Raw genomic sequence first — 21,228 nt, 5'->3', positions numbered from 1 at the left:
ACCACATGGTGACAGTGGGAAGGAAAAACACTCTTTTAACACAAAGACATGGTTAGACAGCGTGTTTCTAATATTTATAGGGGTGAATACAATAACCACAGTTTTATCTGAATTTAGAAACAGGAAATTAGAGATTATTCAGGCTTTTGCATTTTTAAGACTTTCCTGCACTTTAACTGGTTTATCCCCTCTGGCTTCACTGATATACATAGCAATGAAAATATATGCTGCATCTTCTAAAGCTGCATAAGGGCAAAATACAGTATGTGTACATTTGGATCAAGGCCTGCTTTTGGTATATATGGTTATTACGTCGAGTTCTACAAGAACTTTTGAAATGTGATTACTCCCCTGACTGATTTGTCAGATCATGTTAATCTTTCGAGCGCATTTCTGAGTGTCAGGACTCAGATCAGCCGAGGCTCTGATCGCCCCTGATTTTGCTTGAGACCGATAGCAAAGCTCAGGGTACAAGCACAGTAGTTTTGCAGGTGTCTTTGACAAGGCCGTGTGCTATTTTTCACAGAAATCCAAAGAACACCACACGAACCACAATAAACCCTGTGTTACGTTTGTCACAGCAACATTTTGAGGTGTGTGTTGGTTTCAGCTCCACCCCAGCTGTTGCAGACACTGACTACACCTTGTGTTCCTGCTTCTGCTGTAAGCCGACAGTCAGCATGTTGTGGGCTGGTCTATACCGCTGGAAAAGGTCAACATTGAGATTCACCATCTGAAAGGGACTGATGCTCGGTGCCATGTAGAGTTGGGTTAAAAATCTTAAGTTTGGGGTCCTCCGGGTGATCCACAGCTTTTGTATCATGTTTGCAAATATCGTAAATGTGTATCTTCCTCTAAAATCAGCGATAGATGCAGGAGTGGAAGTTCTTTTTAATAAACGGTTTGTTATAGAGACAGATAACAGAGCTTTTGGGTTTTGCCAAGTTTGGTAGAAAAAAAATGGGGGGGGGGGGTAATATGATGTCATCACTGTACTTGTACTTGTCTCTCTCATGTTTTCAACTAAGGCTTGTTTATATAAATCTACATATATGTCTGTGAACATGTGTATGCATGCATACTGTATACATGTGAATAATCATGTGATGCTTTGCTGTATGGTGGGCAGGATGCAGGACCCCAACACAGGAAAATTAACTGAAAGCAGCAGCTTTATTGCTGAAGTCACTATTATCAGTATAAAACAAAACTAGAAACAGAAAACTCACTACAACACTAGAAAATAAACCAGGACCTGAGAATTAGAGTTACTTGGAGCACAGAGGACGAACCGCAGCATTGCGAGGGTACGACACGACAACTAACAGAGACAAACACGAAGGGCGAAGGTAATGGGAAACAGGAAGGAGGCACAGCTGGGGCTAGTCCAACATAACGAGACAAAGGAAGCAAAGCAGGATACACGGACATAGGACAGGAAACACAACACACATGCAAGACAGACTCGGAGACACAGGCTTCACACTGAGACGTGACTGACTCGGGAACAGAAGCTCATGAACCAGGAAGTGTCTGATATCACACTTGAGAGTATATACGTTAATAATATTATACAAAGGATTATTTATCAAACATGCAATAAAGATTATATGGTAATGACGGATACACCAATATGATTGTTTTCATGTAATGTTCTTAAACAAAAGTTTCTGTTAAAAAGATCTTCAAAGCATAGTGAAGATAGCACTTGGTGCACTTAACAGCCTCGTGCCTGTTTGCTTGTTCCAAGCCTGTAAACTGTTACAATTCATAGAATAATAGGTGCTTTAAAAAATTTATGCAACAATGAACTTTTGATTACAAAATCTCTGAGCTCGTAGTGATATTGTTATTCTCCCTGTAGGCGAAGCAGCCGGGGAAAATCCCAATACTTCCTGCACAGTGTCCCTCCAGCCACTCCTGGTTAACTACAAACGAGCGTAACAGAGAAACAAAGAGGAAATTAATACTTTTTGCATCTAAACAGATGACCCAGGAATGTAGCATCAATTCAAATTGCAGACAAAAACAATGATTAGAAGTTTCACTTTGAGCCGTGGAGCCTCACCTTCACCGAGGATGTCAATAGTGTCACCTTCACTGAACTCCAGGTCTTCGGGCCCCTGAGCATCATAATCATAAAGGGCCACCATCTGGTAGAGGATAGTACGGCTGGCCAGGGGATCTTCTTTCTGCAGTTCAGTAGCACAGTGTGAGTAAGAGAGTGAACCTGTAAACTAGCTGAGATATCATTAGAGAAGCATCTTCACATTTTTTGGTGTGTGTTACAATTCGACACAAAAAGACAAACAGTTAAATGTAAATAACATTTTCTTTAAAAGTGTGGCAAAATTTCATGTTCGTGTTTTATTTTTGCATCATTGATAAATATAATATTTAAAGCTGAAATAATTAAGACAAAGTTACTTGCTGTCTTTTGCAGTGTAAAGTATTTTGTACTAGTATGTGCTCAAATATGGGACCTAACGGGACTGCTTGATTTTTTTTAAATTTCAGTAAGTCGTTACTGCAACATTTCAGATGTATCTGTTCTAAATTACGTCCTGATTTATTTTGTTGGTGAGAAGAACCTGTGAATATCTGAAGCCTTTAGCTTTGATAGTTTTTCACACATTTCTGTACAAACACTACCTCCACATTTTTGTGCACATTGAAATGTACACATGGAACAAAACGTATGAAAGTTTTGTAGAAATAAAAATAAGAAAAATTATTGAATGAGTTAGTACACACACATGCATATATAAATATATGCATGGAGGGGAAGAGCTACGCAGGACCCTCGAGCTTCCAGGCCTCTGGTAGAGGACCCGAGCTTGAAGGATACAGACTGTGGGGAAGACAGGCAGGCAGACAGACAGACAGGCAGGCAGACAGACAGACAGGCAGACAGGCAGGCAGACAGACAGACAGGCAGACAGGCAGACAGACAGACAGACAGACAGGCAGGCAGACAGACAGGCAGACAGACAGACAGACAGGCAGGCAGACAGACAGACAGACAGGCAGGCAGACAGACAGGCAGACAGACAGACAGACAGGCAGGCAGACAGACAGGCAGACAGACAGACAGACAGACAGACAGACAGGCAGACAGGCAGGCAGACAGGCAGGCAGGCAGACAGGCAGGCAGGCAGGCAGACAGACAGACAGACAGGCAGGCAGACAGACAGGCAGACAGACAGGCAGACAGACAGGCAGGCAGACAGGCAGGCAGACAGACAGGCAGACAGACAGGCAGACAGACAGACAGGCAGACAGGCAGGCAGGCAGGCAGACAGACAGACAGACAGACAGACAGACAGGCAGGCAGACAGACAGGCAGGCAGACAGGCAGGCAGGCAGACAGACAGGCAGACAGACAGACAGGCAGACAGGCAGGCAGACAGACAGACAGGCAGATTGAATCAGTTTATAGACTAAAATGTATTCTAACCTTTGAGTCACCAAAGTAGCACCTTTGGCAGATAGAGCAGCTGAACAAACCTGTGCCAGTCATTCTACAATAGAAATCAAATATTCCCCATGAATGTGGACCTTGTCGCTGCTTTGCTTTCCCTCTTCTGTCCAGTTCAAACCAGCTGGATGGGCTTTAAGTCTGCAGACTGTGCTGCACACTCCATGTTTCCAAGCTCACCATCTTGTTCTTTGTTCCTGAGGTAGTTCTGGCACAGCTTGGACTTACGTTTGGGTCGTTATCCTGCTGTAGGATGAACCCCTGACCAACTGCACACCAGAGGGTCCTGCATGGAGTGCTGTGGTAGCTGTTTTGGTTCAGGGAGCCTCTCACTCTGTACGAGTCACCGACCCTGGATCCAGCAAACAGCCCATCACACTTCCTGCTCCATGTTTGACAGTTGATGCCTCATACTGTGGATCCGTCCTTTCACCTACTCGACAGCGCACAAAGATCCTGCGTGATGAACCGAATATTTCAAATTTAGTTTCGGTCCATAAAACCTTCTTCCAGTCTTCAGTAGTCCTGCTGTTTTATGGCTCAGGCAAACCTCTTGTCTTATTCTGACGTCTGGCTTTCTTGCTGCAGCTCGTCCTGTCAAACCTGCACCTCAAAGTCTTCACAGCTGAAACTGAGACTTGCTCACTACGACCACTATTAAGCTGCTTGAAGCTGTTGTCCTGTGAGCCGCCATCACACAGCTGTTAACTCTCAGAAACTTGTCCTCTGAGTCGTGTCTTTGGGTCTGCAGACGTCTTCCTGTCACAGTTTGTTTCTGAGCCTTTGGATGGTGAAGGAAACTGGACTCACTGACAGCTGCAGTTTCTCTGTAGGACAGACCTACTTTTATAAGTGTTATGATGGTCTGTCTCTCTTCCATTGTCAATTGCCTTTCCCCCCATTTGTGTAGCAACACTCTACTTTCTGCAGTACAATACTGTTTAACTGATGCTCACGAGCGTATGGCACCACAGTGTGTTCAGCACTGCTTCTATGCAGGCAGAGGGGGGAGTAATCCAGAAAGTTGGAACAGCTGCAGGAATTAGTAGCAGCAGCTTTCAAGGCTTGGTCAACCTGCATTGCTGCAGAACAGATTTAACCTGTTAACCCTTGTTGTCCCTGAAAAAGGCTTTTTGTATGATTCTGAAATGTACATTATTTTTCAGTTTTGAGTAACTGCACCTTTGTTTATCCTCTGGCAGTTCACCCTCACCTTTGTACCATTTCAAGCTGTTCATTGGACTGAATGACTTGTAATAAATAACTGGAATAATTCTGAATTTAAAAGTTGTAAAACTTTTGACTGGTAGTGTAAATGAATGAAGGTACTAGTAGTTGTGGTCTTTCAGCTGTCCATTTGGAAAGTGTGCAGTATATGCAAGCACTGGCTCTATAGACAGGGACACTGTAGCTAACTACTATGCCCTTCGTGTCTGATTCTGTTCTGTTGCTTTTAGTTATTCCACAGCAGATCTTCTGGGTCAGCGTCACCCTTTCCGAGCATCCTCTTCTGTCGCACCAACCTTGTGCATGTCCTCTTTCACTACATCCATAAATCTTCCTCTTTTGTTCCTGCCTTGCAGCTCCATATTTCAATCCTTTGCCCACTATAATAACTATAATCCTCCCTCCTCTTCCCGTCCAAACCATTTCAGGCTTCCTGCCTTGTTATGAACATAAACTAACACAACATTTATAACGTGTGGGGAAGCTGGTGGCAGTGTTGCTGTGACACCTCCACCACCATATTTAGTTTAGATACAAACCTGGCACCACAGGGTAGCTCTGCCGGCCTCAGCCAACTGTTGCACAGTGTGAGCCGACTCGATTTCCCCGTCCAGAGGTGTCAGCACGCAGGAGCCGTGGTGCTTACGTCTAATGAGAGAGGACGAGGGAGTGAGAGGAAGTGGTGGATCAGCAGGAAAATAGATGAAAAACTGGCAGATGAGCAGGAAAATACAGAAAATGAAAATCTTCTGCCTGTTCATGTTTGATGTCTGTGCACACTGTAACATTCTTACTCTGATGGAGGGCATTTGTTTGTCAGCTTCTGCTGTTACCTGAGGCGCAGATGAGATGCCGGCTGGTCCAATTTCTCTGCGACTCGTTCCTTAAGTTCACTGTATGTCGTGTCCAGAGGGACAGACAGAGCCACAGTGTAAATGTAGTGAACCTTCACCACCACAGAGTCTGCCTCTGCTCTCTGAGCTGAGCTGGCATGCTGCGAATACAAGAGCGTCTAAAGATAAATCATTGGAAAACAGGTTTTTTAGATATAATTTTTTGTCTATTTTTTGTTAAGGTTTGTGAACTAAAGCTGCCTGTGTAGCGGTGTGGTTGCAGCCAACCAACTGAATAGCCCTCATTCATTCATTATGTCATTATATCATTCACCTGCAGTCGTCATTTCAAACATAAGAGACATGAGGCCCAGTATGTACCCAGTGTTGGGTTTGTCCTTCCTCGGCTACTGCAGACACACGATGAGCTCCATGGAAAGGCTGGAGCTATACACTGCTGTAACTGGTTGTGTAATTTGCTGTTCGCTGTCAGCCAACTGATGACGTACTGGACATTTCTAAATGCTGTACGGGCAATTAAATTGTTAGCTAAGTGACTTATTTCATGTTTCTGCAAACTGCTTCGCTGCTGGCTGGTATGTTAAATAAGTTTGAAAAGAAACTCAAACAAATAAGTGATTAGTTTAGATTTGAGTTTTGTTTTAGCTCAGAACAGATGTGACAACATACCAGTGTCACAAACATCTGCAGCACTGCATGCATGCGCTGTGTCGCGAAATCTCAACAAACCGTCTAACGACTGAAGATCTTTTGATTTTCAGGAATCTTACTAGGTTTTAATGTTTTGTGCTTGTTGTTGTTTGATTCAAAGACTTCTCTCTACTCACCTGAATAATTTAGCAAAAAATTCATATCAGAGCCCAAAGTGAAACCTTCACAACGCTGTTTAACCAGCAGCACCAATATTCACGTGTCAGAACAAGAATATTTACTCCAAAATCAAACACGTCTGCTGTCCTCCAGTGTCACAGTGACTTAACTGGAACAAATCAACATTGCGCTGTTAAGTTCAACTTTACAAAACGGTTTCTTCAAATGCACAAAACTTATTATATTTAGATCAGGGAAAAAGTGTGTGCATTTGTGTGTCCGAGGCAATCAGCTGTGAGTCCTTCTTTCAGTGCATCGGCTTTCATCTTTCGAAGGAGGATTTACCTGCTCTCGTGCTTTGGCTGTGCATTTGGGAGTCTCAGAGTGGGTGGCAGTAATGTAAGATGGAGGAGGTGTGTCTGAGGTAAGATGTCCTGCAGGGAAACCACAGTAAAGGTGCATATCAGCAAACACAAAAAGGATGAAAGCCACTAGAACCAGCAATGATTTTTTTTAATCGTTGTTTTATCTCCAGTCTTCAGTGCAGGCTTTATCTTCCAACAATACAACTAAAAAGAACAACTCACCAAACACATATAACCAGTAAAGTAGATTTCATGGAAAACCATCCTAAGAGCTGCACAGTGTGTGCAGTAGCATCATCCATTACACAAAGGCACAGACAGTCTTCCATGATACTGTGTAGTGCATCAAAATATTCATGCATTTTTCTGCATTCACAATTTTATCCATTTTGACGAGACCCTCAACACCACTGGCTGAGATGCAGCCCCAAATCACGAGACAGCCTCCACCTTGTTTTACAGATGTCTGCACACGCACACGTTGCACCTCTCTCCTGACCTTTACTGAACATTGAAACAATTTGAACTCAAATCTGACTGTTTATGACAAGGCTTCAGCCAACAGTCGATGGATTGTGGCTCAGTTGTGTTGCAGTGGGTTCGGTGCCAGGAGGCTATCAGAGGGGACTGATTGTGTAATTGTGCGCTCTCTGTTCTAACAGGCAGCTGGGCCTACACTGTAAAAAATGATGGATGTTACATTTACAAAAGTTTAACTTTCTCCGAAAGTTGATTCTGTTCATCTGGACGTTTTCAGTCACTCGTCAGGTGACGTCTTCAGTCTCAGCTGACTGCAGGTTTCAATCTTATAAACAGCACATTTGCATAATGACTGAAACCAGCCCACTGAAGGAACAATGGGCTGGGAGGTCAGTCTTACAGTTTTTTACAGACGTTAGGACACATTTCCCAATACTTAGGTCACTTTTGCAAACTCTTCACACAATCCTCCTAACTGACCGTCAGCTTGGCAAAGCAGTTCATTTCACATTCAAAATGCACTACAACTACCAAAACACTTCATTCAGGTCTCAAATAACCTCATTCTTCCAGAACACTAGCAAAGGTTGACAGCCGACAAACACACTTTGTCACCCACAAAACAATGACCTAAAAAACACTAACAACATGTTACACAGTGTTTTCTTGTGTAAAACAAGGACACATCTCTGTTTATAATTTCAATATATGTTACTGGAATGAATCAGACATCATGCAGAATTCGTTAATATTTGTTTATGTATTTTTTATTTTTTTGCACTAAGTAATCCCAAAATACAAGAATTTGTATACACACCATCCACTGATACACATACAATAGTAATGCTAATCTACTCGGTCTCCTCCATTTGGCCACAGGTTCTCATCCACATCACATCTTATGTCATCTAGGGCAACACACCTAGGAAAGAATCTTCTGGCTGCCAGAATTGAAGGAGTTGAAAAATTGAAGGAGTAACACCTGTGCAGATGTTCATCTACAATGAGAATCAGCTGTGGCTGGTTAAACTGCATTTTTAGATTTAAAATATGTTTCAATAAAATATTGCTGTTGCATGTTGCTGTCTTTTCAAGTTTTGCATTGTGTTATTGTTTTGGCCATAAGTTTAACAGTTTTGAAAACAGTATGTAAGCACATGCAAAATGTCCTGTACATACAAAGATTTTTGGCAGTTGTTGTGTCTGAGTGAGAAGATAATTCATGAAATTTGAGAGATGTAGTCATTGAATGCATTTTGTGCCAAAACAATGATAACTGGTCCTCAGTTTAGCCCACATAGACTTCTGTTGTGCTCACTGTGTGAGGAGTTTTGCAAACGTGACCTAAGTATTGAGACATGTGTCCTAGCATCTGTAAAAAACTGTAATTATGCAAATTCTCATGACCACTTGCATCCCAGTCACGGAAGCGTTGGAGGCGGTCCGTAAGAGATTACAGGATGACCCCAACCTCAGCAACAGGACCGCTCTCAGCATCCACCAAGTGTGTTTGAACTGTGTCTTCATTCCACCTACTTCACATACAAGGCTCAGTTCTACAGGCAGAAACATGGGTGTGCCGTGGGCTCCCCAGTTTCAACCATCATGGCCAATTTGTACATGGAGGAAATGGAAAAGAGGCCTTTGCTATCCTACCCTGGAACACCACCAAGTCATTGGTTCAGATATGTGGATGACACCTGGCTGAAAATCAAATCTCAGGACGTACCACATTACCACATTAACTCTGTGGACCGACACATCAAATTCACCAGGGAGGATATGAAAAGGGGCAGGTTAGCCTTCTTAGACTGTGAGATTTCCATCAGTAATGGGGGACATCTAAAGCTGACGTGTACCGTAAACCTACACATACGGATCAGTATCTAAGGTTTGACTCTCATCATCCACTGGAGCACAAACTGGGCGTCATCAGGACGCTACAACACAGAGCGAACACCATCCCCACTGACACAGCAGCCAGGGAGGCAGAAGAACATCAAGAAGGCCCTGAGTAAATGTGGTTATCCTAGCTGGACTTTTGTCAAAGCTGGGAAGGCTCCTAAAGAAAGCTCCAGCTGATCCAGGAGAGAAGGACAACCGCTGCCCAAGCGAAAACCTGTAGTGATCCCGTACGTGTCAGGAGTATCAGAGCAGTTGAGACGCATTTTTTCTAAACACCGGGTCTCTGTGACTTTTAAACCCCAAAACATACTGCGCCAAAAACTGGTCCACCCCAAGGATCGGGTCCCCGACACAAACAGAGTAACATAGTGTGCGCTGTTAAGTGCAGGAGGATTGGCAGGATTTATACATCGGGGAAACCAAACAACCTCTGGCTAAGAGGACGGCACAACACAGAAGAGCCACCTCGTCAGGCCAGGACTCTGCAGTCTGTTTACACCTACAGGCCAGTGGACACTCTTTCAATGATGAGGATGTAACATCCTGGACAGGGGGGAGCGCTGGTTTGAGGGCGGAGTCAAGGAGGCCATTTACATGAAAAGGGAAAGACCATCTCTGAATGGAGGAGGGGCCTAAGGGTACATCTGTCACCATCTTACATGCTGTGATTGCAGCCATTCCCCAACTCTCTGTGAATGGGACTCATGGTCTTTGATCAGTGGTTGTTGATCAGTGGTTGTTGATCAGTGGTTGTTGATCAGTGGTCATGAGACTTTGCATAATTAAGATTAAGGAACTGCCCTCCCAGCCCATTGTTCCTTCAGGGCTGGTTTCAGTCATTATGCAAACGTCCTGTTTATAAGGTTGAAACCTGCAGTCAGCTGAGACTGAAGACGTCACCTGATGATGACGAAACGGTTCTCCCACAAAACGCTACGTCCAGGTGAACAGAATCAACTTTTGGAGATTTACTTTCCTGGATGATTGAGATGCATCAAAAGTCTAACTTGTAATTTGAAAATAATTTCATGTTTCTATGGTGAAGGTAATTAAATCATGTAGGATCTTTATGAAATTCAACAACTTAATTTGTTCTTGTTGAGATGACGTGATGCAATCTAGTGAGAGTGGTTAGGTGCTGGACTCAAGAAATTCACAAGATCGCACGAGATTTCAAACTGCAGGAAAATCCCTGGAGTTTTAAAAGGCAACTACACACACACCATGTATGCTCGACACTATTTATTGTGGTTTGACCTGTCAAGGACAAAAACATACGGAAAAATTCTGCATCAAGCCTTGAAATCATAGCCTTTCCTACATTTGTTGAGCCTAGATTGACAGCTTGGTGGCGTGGTGGTTAGCGCTGTTGCCTCATAGCAAGAACATGGGTTCAAATCCACAATCTGGCTAGTTTGCAGTGGGTTCTGTCTGAGGACTCTGGCTTCCTCCCACAGTTAAAAGTCATGCAGTTATTAGAGCTAGGTTAATTGGTGATTCCAAATTACCCTAAAGTGTGAATGTAAGTGGTTGTTTGTCTCTATGTGATAGACTGGTGAGCTATCCAGGTCGCACTCTGCCTCTTAACCTGTCACTTCTGGGTTATACCCCTGCAACCCGGACAAAGCTAGGAGGATGGTAGTGGCTGTAAACCCATTCAGCTTTTATGTTAACCAGAATCTACACTTTGTTGAACGTTATGTATGAAGACAAATGTAATTATCTAAGTGCCCAAGTAGTACTGGGGTAAAAGTTAATGAATAGTGTTGGAGTAAAATGACAAAATTGTGAAGGATTAAAATATTTCAAGAGCTCAACTTACTTCATTTAAACATGTTTCAATCACGTTTTATCAACACAACATGCACAGGCTTACTGAATATGAATAAGTACAGACGTACCTTAACAAGCATTGGCTTTAATGATCACCACAGGGTGATACTAATAGTTTGTTTTGGAAAAGACATTCCTGATTAGTTTATGGCAGAGGCGGGCAATTGAGTTTTCCAATGAGCCTGAAATCAGGTCAACAAGAAACTTCATAAGGCCTTCACAGCAGACCCAGTTTGTCATATCACCTGGTTACACATCAGATCATGACTGATTTCATGAAATAAAAGAAGTTCTTTCTATAAATTTTGTTCATTTAAAGTGTCAGAAAGGATTTTCTCTTTCAGGATATGACCACTGGCTAATGACTTGTGTTTGTCAAGTCACTGGTTAGTGAGCATGAAGTTTAACAGTCAAATGACCCCTCGCCATCACATCTATTTTCAGAACAAGCTGGCAATGGCAAAAGCCAACTAGCATAGTTTCTATTCAGCATAGTTTCTATTCAGCATAGTTTCTATTTAGCATTGTTTCTATTCAGCATAGTTTCTATTCAGCATAGTTTCTATTTAGCATAGTTTCTATTCAGCATAGTTTCTATTCAGCATAGTTTCTATTCAGCATAGTTTCTATTTAGCATTGTTTCTATTCAGCATAATTTCTATTTAGCAGTGTTTCTATTTAGCAGTGTTTCTATTCAGCAGTGTTTCTATTCAGCATAGTTTCTATTTAGCAGTGTTTGTATTCAGCATAGTTTCTATTTAGCAGTGTTTCTATTCAGCATAGTTTCTATTTAGCAGTGTTTCTATTCAGCATAGTTTCTATTTAGCATAGTTTCTATTCAGCATAGTTTCTATTTAGCATAGTTTCTATTTAGCATAGTTCGCCCTGCTTTGTTTCCCTGATTAGTTCCAGCTGTGCTCCATGGTGTCTCCCCCTCCCTAATTATTTTATATGTGTTTACATCCTTTGTCACCCTCAGTCCCGTTTACGTTTTCATCACACTGTGTTCTTTAATCTGTAGTGTACTTATGATACTGTTAGCATTCCTCTTTCTTACTGTTCCACAGTTCCTCTAGTTCTGTTCCCCAGATCCTCCAAGTGTTTCCCTGGCATTTCCAAAGTTTCTCATGGAGTTTGGCATTTTTACTGCTTCCTGTTTAGTTGCTATTATGCCTCCAATAAAGGGCCGTTCTCGTTTTATCCCTGCCTGCTCTGATCCTGCGTTCTAGGTCCTCTTTCACCAGCAAAACTGACATAAATATGGCTGCTGTGTTTTACAAAGCTTTACTTTTCAGTACTAATTCAGTCTGTGAGGAGGATGCACCTTCATACTTCATCTGTGGTGCAACTCCAGGTATCCAAAAGTTAGTACTAGCACAAAACAGCTATACCAATTTATGTTGCCATGTCAACAGACATTTTAATATTTTATCCTTGTTCATCAGAGCATGAAACAAACTGGCGGCTGTTATTGTTCATATACAACAATTTGGCAGAAGATTTACTTTTAAATAAAAAAATCACACCGTAATCCTTTTCCTGGTTTCATGTCCGTCTTGTTAACAATGTAATACAACTGCAAATCTTAAGAGTACTGTGATTACAACCATAGTTACAAGTTTCATCATAAAGATTTTGTATTTTTATATTTTATGTTAAGAAAATCTTAAGAAGATTAAAATTACAGGGCCATCTGGCAAACATGAAGCCACGAGACCAAACAGAGAAAACATTACTGTAACGTTGGGATGATCTCTCACAGCGGAGAGTTGCTTTGAAGGAGCAAATGAAATGAAAAAAGGTGAAAAGGTTTAAGATAAACCAGAGTGTGAGTGATTTTTACCCTGAGGAGGAGCTGCAGGACTATGCTGAGACTGTGGGCGAGTGGGTGGCTTGAGTCCTGGTGGGAGGGGAATCCCACTGGAAATTCTCTGTGGAAGGAAGCAGAACAGGAGAATAAATAATGAAGAGTTTTCTTTCCACAATGAAAACAGATTTGTCACAGAGCAGAAGCTTGTGTTTTTTGTTGAAATTGCCTTTAATCCATTTAATGTCACCAGACACAACAGTTGTGTTGTCTCATCTCGGTGGGTGAAGCAGAGAAGAACTTAGCAAGAATGTCATTTTGATCAATCTGTAAAGTGCCTCCATTAAAGCTCTTAAATGGGCGGCATGAACATGAATACTGTGTGTTGTGTTAGTCAAAGAGAAGTATATTACAGTGTCCTTTTTGCCTTTGGACGTCTTGACATCTGCTGGTTGAAGAAGGGATGCTGGCAGAAGTCCTCTCTGCAAAAAACGACTAAAAATTAGATTTGTAGCAATGAAAATAAAGCTTGTATACAGAAATTCTCAGTATTGTGACAGCAAAAGAATACATGCTCAAGAACCTGAGCAGGAATGAATACATATTAAGATTTATATAAAATATAAATAATAATAATAACTTTATTTATAAAGCGCTTTCAAACAAAGTGCTGTACAACTATCTGAAACTAAAGCGATAAATAAAATAAAAGCGATACATAGCAATACAAGTTAAACACAGTAAAAATGTAAAAACTCAAAGCCATAGAATTAAGACATGTAAGACTTTTAAAGACCTGCACAGAGCACGCCTGCCTAAGGTCTTGAGGGAGGCTGTTCCACAGAGACGGGGCACAAAAAGAAAAAGCTCTCCAGTTGTCTTTTTTCTGGCTCTAGGAACCTTTAGAACAGGGGTCCCCAATCCCAGTCCACGAGGGCCGGTCTCCCTGCAGGTTTTAGATCTCACCTGGGGTCAACACACCTGAATCACATGATTAGTTCATTACCAGGCCTCTGGAGAACTTCAAGACATGTTGAGGAGGTAATTTATCCATTTAAATCAGCTGTGATGGATCAAGGAGACATCTAAAACCTGCAGGACACCGGCCCTCGTGGACTGGGATTGGGGACCCCTGCTTTGGAAGGCCAGAGTCAGTCTGTTTAAAGTGATAATCATATTTATGATCAAAATAATGTTAGAACATTGGGAGAGGAGTGATGCTGGCCTGTAGTCTTAAACTGTGGTATAACTTCACACTTTTCATTTCATTTGGAAATGAACCAGTTCAAAGAGATAAGTTGCAAAAATAGGTTAAGAGCTCTGAAATACCATCAACTACTTTTATCAGTACCATTGCAATCAGCACATAATTAATTTTTGCACATATTAACAAAGGTTTTGACTTCAAACTCATCCAGAGAGAAACTGAATACAGATTATTTTGAATTAAAGTTTCACTTTTATTGTCTCTTCCATGTTCTTGAATCTTTGCTGCTTAAATAAAAGTGATTAAATCCACTTACTATAATATTCATATTGTCAGATTCAAAACCCTCTTTCATTGTTTCAGATTGCAGGTCACTCCTCACCTGTCCATCATATATGACAGTGGCCATCCCATCTCTGTTCTCCTCTCCAAATAAAAACACCGTCGCGCCTCCAGGCACCGTCAGCTGTCCTGGTCCTCGTGCCATGTAAGGGACACGCACTTGCATGTATCGAGAATCCCTAACAGGTAACGGACAAAATAAGCTGTAAATCTACAAGCACGGCTTTGCTGTAGCCCTGTAGTAGCATCGGCCACACACATGTTCTGTGTCATCACGTAACAAACTCACTGAGCTCCATCCACATTCGGCTCGTAGAAGCCAGGTTTCTGTGCAGAGGACAATGACAGTTAGCATCTGCAGCAGCTCACAGTAACGTCACACATACGCTGTGGTCAGGCTCACCTGCTGCCTCAAAGGCTCAAAGCCTCCAAAATCATCATTGGGTATCATGGAGGAAATCACCTGCAAAGGGAGAGCATTACACATGAATGAATATAAAGTGCAGTTTAAATGATGTGTTTTAGTCATATTTCAACTGTCATACATTTAGTCAGGGCCGATGTTTATATTTATTTTAATGAGCTACACTTATCGGTTTGTTTGGGTTAAAATAACCTGATACATGTGCCAGGATTCATTTAAGCTTATTTTAAGAGCACATCTTAATCATTTCAATAATCAAATTGTCATAGTTCAGCATTTTGAGTTTGTGGACTTTTGAACCTTGTTGTCTTACAGTCATTTATGTCGTTGTGTTGTATGTCGCTCGATGCTGTCCTGGAGTTGGTGACTCAGTGTTGATGTTTCGATTAATATCATCTTTTGTTTCAGTTTAGTTCTTGTTATGTTTCTGGTGAATTTCTGCTTCTTAGGTTTTGATGCTTCCTCTGTCCTCTGTCTGATTGATTCGAGCTGCGTCTCCACCTGTTGCCCATCCTCTCGTTATCTCGTTAAAATTGAACTGAACTGTTAATTGCTGATTCTAAACGTGTCAGCCCTGCAACAGGCTGGCACCGTGGCCAGGGTGTGCCCTGCCTTCTCACTGTGTGACGGCAGGGATAAGATGGTCAGAAGAAAACGAATGGATGGATAAACACGTGTACCACAGGCACTCTCTACGTACCGTTGCTTTTCCCAAGAAGTCTCTTTGCTGCAGCTGCTCCACATCCTGTTTCCTGGGACGAAACACCACACCCTCAGGTACCAGGAGAGGATCCAGGGCCTGCTTATTCTGTTTTTAAAGTTATAGTAAAGAGTCTCATGATCATAAACTGACTCCCAGCACCGTGTTCATGCAGTGGTGCTGGTGTCAGTCACTGTGCAAATATCCCGTTTATAAGGCTGGAAACCTGCAGTCAGCTGATGATGACGAAACATTTCTCCCCCTGAAAACTCTACGTCCAGATGGACACAATCAACTCTTGGGATTTACTTAGCGACAGCAGAGTCTTACTGTAATATTACTTTAGAATAATAAAATCACCACTTGTACTTAAGCGCCTATATTTCATTTTTTAAGTCTAGGCTTTAGACGTCATTGTAAGTCTTGTTTGGTGAAATATTTGTTTTATTTAAACCAACAACAGGTGACTCCATCGGCACTTTCTGCAGTCATTTGTCATGTAAAATTCTCACTGCTGGTCCATTTGATTGGATAATAATAAATACCATGGTAACCATAAAACCTGAGGAAGGCTTTGTGACATGTTCGGTTTTCCAACAGGGTCTTTTTTTCAGCTAAACCAGGATCGTACCAAGTAGTCTTTAACCTTAAACCTAAAAACAAATGAACTCACCCTGATGCTCTCCAAAGCTGCCTCCATGCTCCCCCCTCGTCCTGGTCCTTTCTCCTGGGAGGCTGACAGCAGGACGTCCCTGGCCTGCTCCCACTGGCCCATCTGACAATACACAGCTGCTGCATTGTATAACACCTTGGAACATATCACAGTTACCCGTTTTAGTGCATTCAAACAATTTCTGGTGAATGACAGGTTGTTTCTCCAGAATAGATTTGGCATTTAAAATGAAATGAAACTGCTTTATTTCAGATGTTCGCTGAGCAGCAGCTGAGCTGGTAAACTGGATATGTATGATTCTTGTGGACGATTGTCTGGACAACCACCACAGCTGTTATGTAGTTTACGTTATGCTGACTGTATCTGATGATGAAATGTTTAAAACTCACAGTGGCACACACAGTTGCACTGTTGTTTGGAACCAGTAACAAAACCATCACGTGTGTCTTCTTCCATTAACGAGGCTTTGACAGCTCACAGGTGTGTGGCTGATATTTGAACTACACAAAGGTGGTGATGAGACCGCACGGGGCTGAATTTCCTTTTTATGGCGTTTTAATGTGCACTGAACCGAATCCTTGATGATGGTGTGTCCTTGTGTCGAGGTGTGTGTAGGTGAGGCTGAATGTCAGACCTGCCAGCTGTACAGTTTAAATCTCAGTCCCAGCTGTTTGTAGTCGATCACTACGTTCTCTCGCATATGTTTCTGTGCCCAGATGTAGTCAGACAGAGCCTCTTCCAACCTGGAGAGAGAAAGAAATGCGGGCAGTATATTTAAAAACCTGAATAGCACACAATGTATAAATAATATAATCACATAGATACCACACCAGCGCCAAACTTTTCTGTCATAATTTGTCATGTTTTAGTAATACATGAACATCTTTCGTAGTTTCGTGTTTTCATATTACATCAGTGTGGCGGGGGCGTGGTCTGCGGTGCCGCTGTGTGAACTGGGTCCTGCTGTGGTGTTGTTGTTGTCAGTGTGTGAGGCTGAAGAGCAGGTCTGCCGCGGTTTGTTACAGTCTGTTTATTTGGTTTGTTTTTACAGTTTTTCTTCTTCATTGTCTGTGTGGAGCATATGATGTAACGTTGGTGGTGATGCGAGGTGCTACACATCTAAGTGGTTTTTTTATTATTATTATTATTATTTTATTATTATTTTTATATTTTTATATATATTATTATTATTATTATTATTATTAATATATATTATTATTATATATATTTTTATATTATATTTATATTATATTTATATTATATTTATATTTATTATTATTTATTATTATTATTTTATTTTTATATATTATTATTTATTATTTAGTATTCATTAGTGAAGAATGAAGTAAATGTTCTTTTAGTTTTTCAGATTTTCCAATAAGCTGTTTTCAAATTTAACGTAATCTCTGTTTCTTAGTTTTAGATGTTTTTCCTCAGTTGGTCCACTGAGAAATGAGTTGCCAGGAACTAATCCCAGCCCACCTCCCACACCTGTGGGTCTCTGGTGTATCAGTACAAAGGAAAATTTCACAATAGTTTTATTGTCTGTTCCAGCTTTCCACCACAATGGTCCACAGGCCGTCTCCCATACTCCTCATAATACACCCTTTAATGTATTTAGTGAATTAACATATGGCGTACTGCATATGATGGATGAATTATATGATTTTTGGTTATTTTTGTGTATTTAAATTGTGTATTTCGGCACATCCTGTTCTCTGCCTCTTTGTTCACATTTATCGGGCAAAATCTTAAGTTGTCATGAAGTCGAGCGTTAGCAACTATTACCAGATTTTATGTTTAGCTCTCATTTAAATCTTATTAATAATCCATCATATTAAAAAGTAAATATTGTTTGTCTCTTTGTGTTAGCACTCAGATGGACTGACCTGTTCGGACTTTAGCTGAATAATCAGGATTTATTACTGGGTGAGTGCTCCTGGAAGCGTAGCCTTCTGTCAGTCTGACTCTCTCGTATATAAATCATCACATCTTGTTTATGTTGACACTTTACACAGCGTCTTTTTGAGAAATGGTAATATGTACACAGACTACGAGTTAGTTTGAAATGGTCCTTCTTACCTGCCCATCTCCATCATCACTGCTCCTCGCTGGAAGAAGGCGACAGCAAGGCGTTCATCCTTAGCAATGGTTAAGTCTAAAGCCTGGATAGCAGAGAGGGGAAAGACGACATCAAAGCTTTACTGTACGTGTGTGTATACTCACGAGTGATACAGTAAATAATAATGCATGTACAGCTTTTTATTGACCTTCTTTGTATGTTTTTCTTCATCTTCACTCCTCCTCTTTATCTCTCTCTCCCTCAAACAGTCACACACACACACACACACACACACACACACACACACACACACACACACACACCAATGATCCACATACGATGCTCAGTTTGCTCATTTACAGCCTGGAAAGTCCAGGACGTTTCCTGATTTGACAGCGTTTGTGAAATAACCAGTAATCCCTGACAGCCACTGGTTAAAGATTATAGACGTTTCCATTTCAATCATTTGGAGTGACTCACCTTCAAGGCCAAATCCAGCTGCCCCAGGGCCAGGTAACATGAGGCAGTATTAAACAGCGTGCGAGAAGTGGGCTCACTGATCTCATTGAGTTTGGCCAGAGCTGTTGGCCAGTCCTTCGCATCCACAGCCTCGACCGAATTTTGCCACAGTTGCAGTAACTCAGTGTAAAGCATCCTGTAAGCCAGGAGTGGAAATACAAGACAGAGACACTCTGATATCAACAGGTGACATTTGATTTGATTTTTTTGCATTTCCGTGTTTACTCTCAAAGCAGATGATTTTATCACAGTTACTTAATGCGGTTATAAAGTTATTCATGCATAGAAAAATAATTTATACATATTCTAATTTTTCTTTTTTGACCCAATACGAACAAAACAGGAAACCCTTAAAATCTGATAACAAATGTCACTTTTAGACTCTCGTTGTGCAAACACAATATTTATGTCTCACATTGGTGCATTACATTAAAAATAGGTGTAGACATATGAGATATATATATATATATATAGTGTGTGTGTGTGTGTGTGTGTGTGTGTGTGCCTTCATCCTATCATGGTGTTGTTTGAGGCTCTCATATATATTTGTGAGGGTTTATCTTACTGACAGTAAATGTTGGTCGCTCTAAAATGTGTTACACTTCAGTGAGAGCAAGTCTGAAGATTTTGTCATTATTCCCACATTTTCGGAATATCGATGACAATAATAACTATTTGTGTTAAGAACAATAGGAACTTCTGTCAGGCTGAAGAGAAACTGGTGTGAATGTGAGCACAGATGGTTGTCTCTGTGTTAGTTCAGTAACAGACCGGTGACCGGTGCCCTGCCTCTCGCCCTATGACAGCTGGGGTGAAATGTAAAAGGATCAATGAAAGGATGTTTAAGGCAGGAAAGAAAGAAGTAGTCTGATGGAGAAGAGTACGGTGATGTAAAAGAGGAAGACAATTAGACAGGTATTAGAGAAATACAGAATATATCGAACGCAGCAAAAAGAAGGAAAAGATGCAGCTGGAGAGAAAGTTCACTGATCTGTAACATTCAGCACAATTTTCCTGGAATACTTCCTTGTACCATATGCAGTGCCTGTTTGCCCGTGCTGCTTACTTCACTTCACACAAGTTTAAATGCTTCTCTCTGAAATATCACTCCACACTCAGACTGCTGCTTACCTTTTGTTCCTGAATGAGCGGCTGCTTTGAGTTCTGTCAGTGTTGGTCTCTCGTCCTCTGGACCTGTCTGTGCTCACAGGGAAGTGTGAGTAAGACATACTGGTCTCCTCAGAAGTCTCCACCCAGCTGCAACAAAGAGGTTCTCTATTCACATTCCTGAGATAAAACCCACAGTGGCACAATGACTGTGGAATTCACCTGTTAACGCTGCACGTACCGTAAGAACGGCCGTTACAAAATACTTGAATTGCCCATGATTTACGCATACCTGTTTGACATTATGTCCTGATTCTAGTCATATATCATTTATAAGTCTGAGTCAGTGGATTTATGTTTGTTTTAATTTATACAGCTGGTCCCACTGAGGCTCAATGTCTGATCATTAAACTAACAATGAAATACCTCACATTGTCCAGTGTTTACAGTCATATCATATTGCCTATAACTATGGTGTAGCTTACATTATATCTCCAAGCAGTTCTGAGCTGAATCTATTCACACTGACCTTTGACCTACCTTTACCTGAAATATTTCACAGAAGGAAACGAGGAGACAAAGTCATCTGTTTTCCAGAAATCACAGCTCTGCACAATAGAAAGCTAACAGAGGCATTAAAAACTGCCACAAAGCTGCAAAACAAGGAAAAGGATGACTTTTTTATTCATACCTTACTGGGTCAACCGGCTGCACTGGTTGTGTTTTACTGTTTATGTGCACCACGAGTCTTATCATGGCCCTGCCCATTAAAGAAATATGTAAGCACTTTGTTGCAGTTGCTGCTGCTGCTAAAAGTGAGGGAAGTTTAGGATATCTCTGCATTGGACATCCTAAATTATCTGAGACAATCATCATCAGTATGTAAAAGTCAGGAACAGGAAACAGGAAACAAAAAAAGTCACTTTAAGGGAGAAACCACATATTTCTTCCCGTCAGTAAGACGTGAAGATTGAGACCCCTGATCTACAGCAATCTGCAGTTTTTTGGTTTTTCAGGTGTGTAATTTTTCAGCAAGAAAATGATCTAGAAACCTCCCAATGCAGAAAAAAACCTGCACAGAAAATACACAATGTAGCTGTGAGTCATAGATTAACCTCCCACAACCTGGATTTCAGCATTATTCAATCAGCATGAGATCATCCTAACAGATAACAGAAGAAAAACCCAAATTCCCAAAGAATCTACTCGAAAAAGCTTCGAGAAATGTTGGATAAATTCAAGAAATTATAAAGAAACTTACTAAAGAGAATTCAGGCCCTGTTGGTCACGCCAAATATTGACTTTCGATCTCTTTAGAGCTGTCAGTAATTCAATATTTTTCCCATTTCTCAAGCAGAAATATTTAACCAGAAAACTGAGAAGTGGCTCAAGACTCTTTCACGGTACCATGTATACGGTGACATTTCATTTTTGT

The 21,228-nt window shown here is 41.3% G+C and overlaps 1 protein-coding gene across 6 annotated transcripts; it reads right to left on the bottom strand.

Annotated features, from left to right (window-relative positions):
- Positions 1-1,154: 1,154 nt before the first annotated feature.
- Positions 1,155-21,218, bottom strand: noxa1 (NADPH oxidase activator 1). 6 transcript variants are annotated; one of them, XM_082555466.1, is made up of 17 exons: positions 21,055-21,218; positions 19,818-19,943; positions 18,648-18,822; positions 18,188-18,270; positions 16,740-16,848; positions 16,106-16,240; positions 15,433-15,540; positions 14,712-14,771; positions 14,598-14,635; positions 14,349-14,487; positions 13,173-13,241; positions 12,796-12,883; positions 6,715-6,803; positions 5,539-5,699; positions 5,245-5,353; positions 2,069-2,192; positions 1,155-1,928 (listed from the first exon to the last, which is right to left on the bottom strand). In XM_082555466.1, exons 2-17 carry the CDS (start codon positions 19,913-19,915, stop codon positions 1,819-1,821), a joined length of 1,695 nt encoding a protein of 564 aa, XP_082411592.1. In that variant the 5' UTR covers positions 19,916-19,943; positions 21,055-21,218; the 3' UTR covers positions 1,155-1,818. The 6 variants fall into 6 exon arrangements, with proteins under 6 accessions (XP_082411592.1, XP_082411587.1, XP_082411590.1 ...); XM_082555461.1 differs by lacking the exon at positions 21,055-21,218 and adding an exon at positions 20,485-20,564; XM_082555464.1 differs by lacking the exon at positions 21,055-21,218 and adding an exon at positions 20,323-20,478.
- Positions 21,219-21,228: the final 10 nt, after the last annotated feature.

Source organism: Aulonocara stuartgranti (genome assembly GCF_965226115.1).
Source record: "Aulonocara stuartgranti genome assembly, chromosome: 12".
Classification (NCBI taxonomy): Eukaryota; Metazoa; Chordata; class Actinopteri; order Cichliformes; family Cichlidae; genus Aulonocara; species Aulonocara stuartgranti.
The sequence above is the reverse complement of the archived record's forward strand: the minus strand, read 5'-3'. Positions and strand labels throughout refer to the sequence as shown.

Excerpts from the sequence above, each read along its gene's own strand:
- noxa1 (XM_082555461.1), bottom strand. The coding sequence starts at position 20,561 with ATGGGCAGGGCCATGATAAGACTCGTGGTGCACATAAACAGTAAAACA. Across the intron at positions 18,271-18,647 it reads AGCTGGATTTGGCCTTGAAG|GCTTTAGACTTAACCATTGC; the intron begins GTGAGTCACTCC and ends TCTGCTATCCAG. Across the intron at positions 14,772-15,432 it reads ACTTCTTGGGAAAAGCAACG|GTGATTTCCTCCATGATACC; the intron begins GTACGTAGAGAG and ends CTCCCTTTGCAG.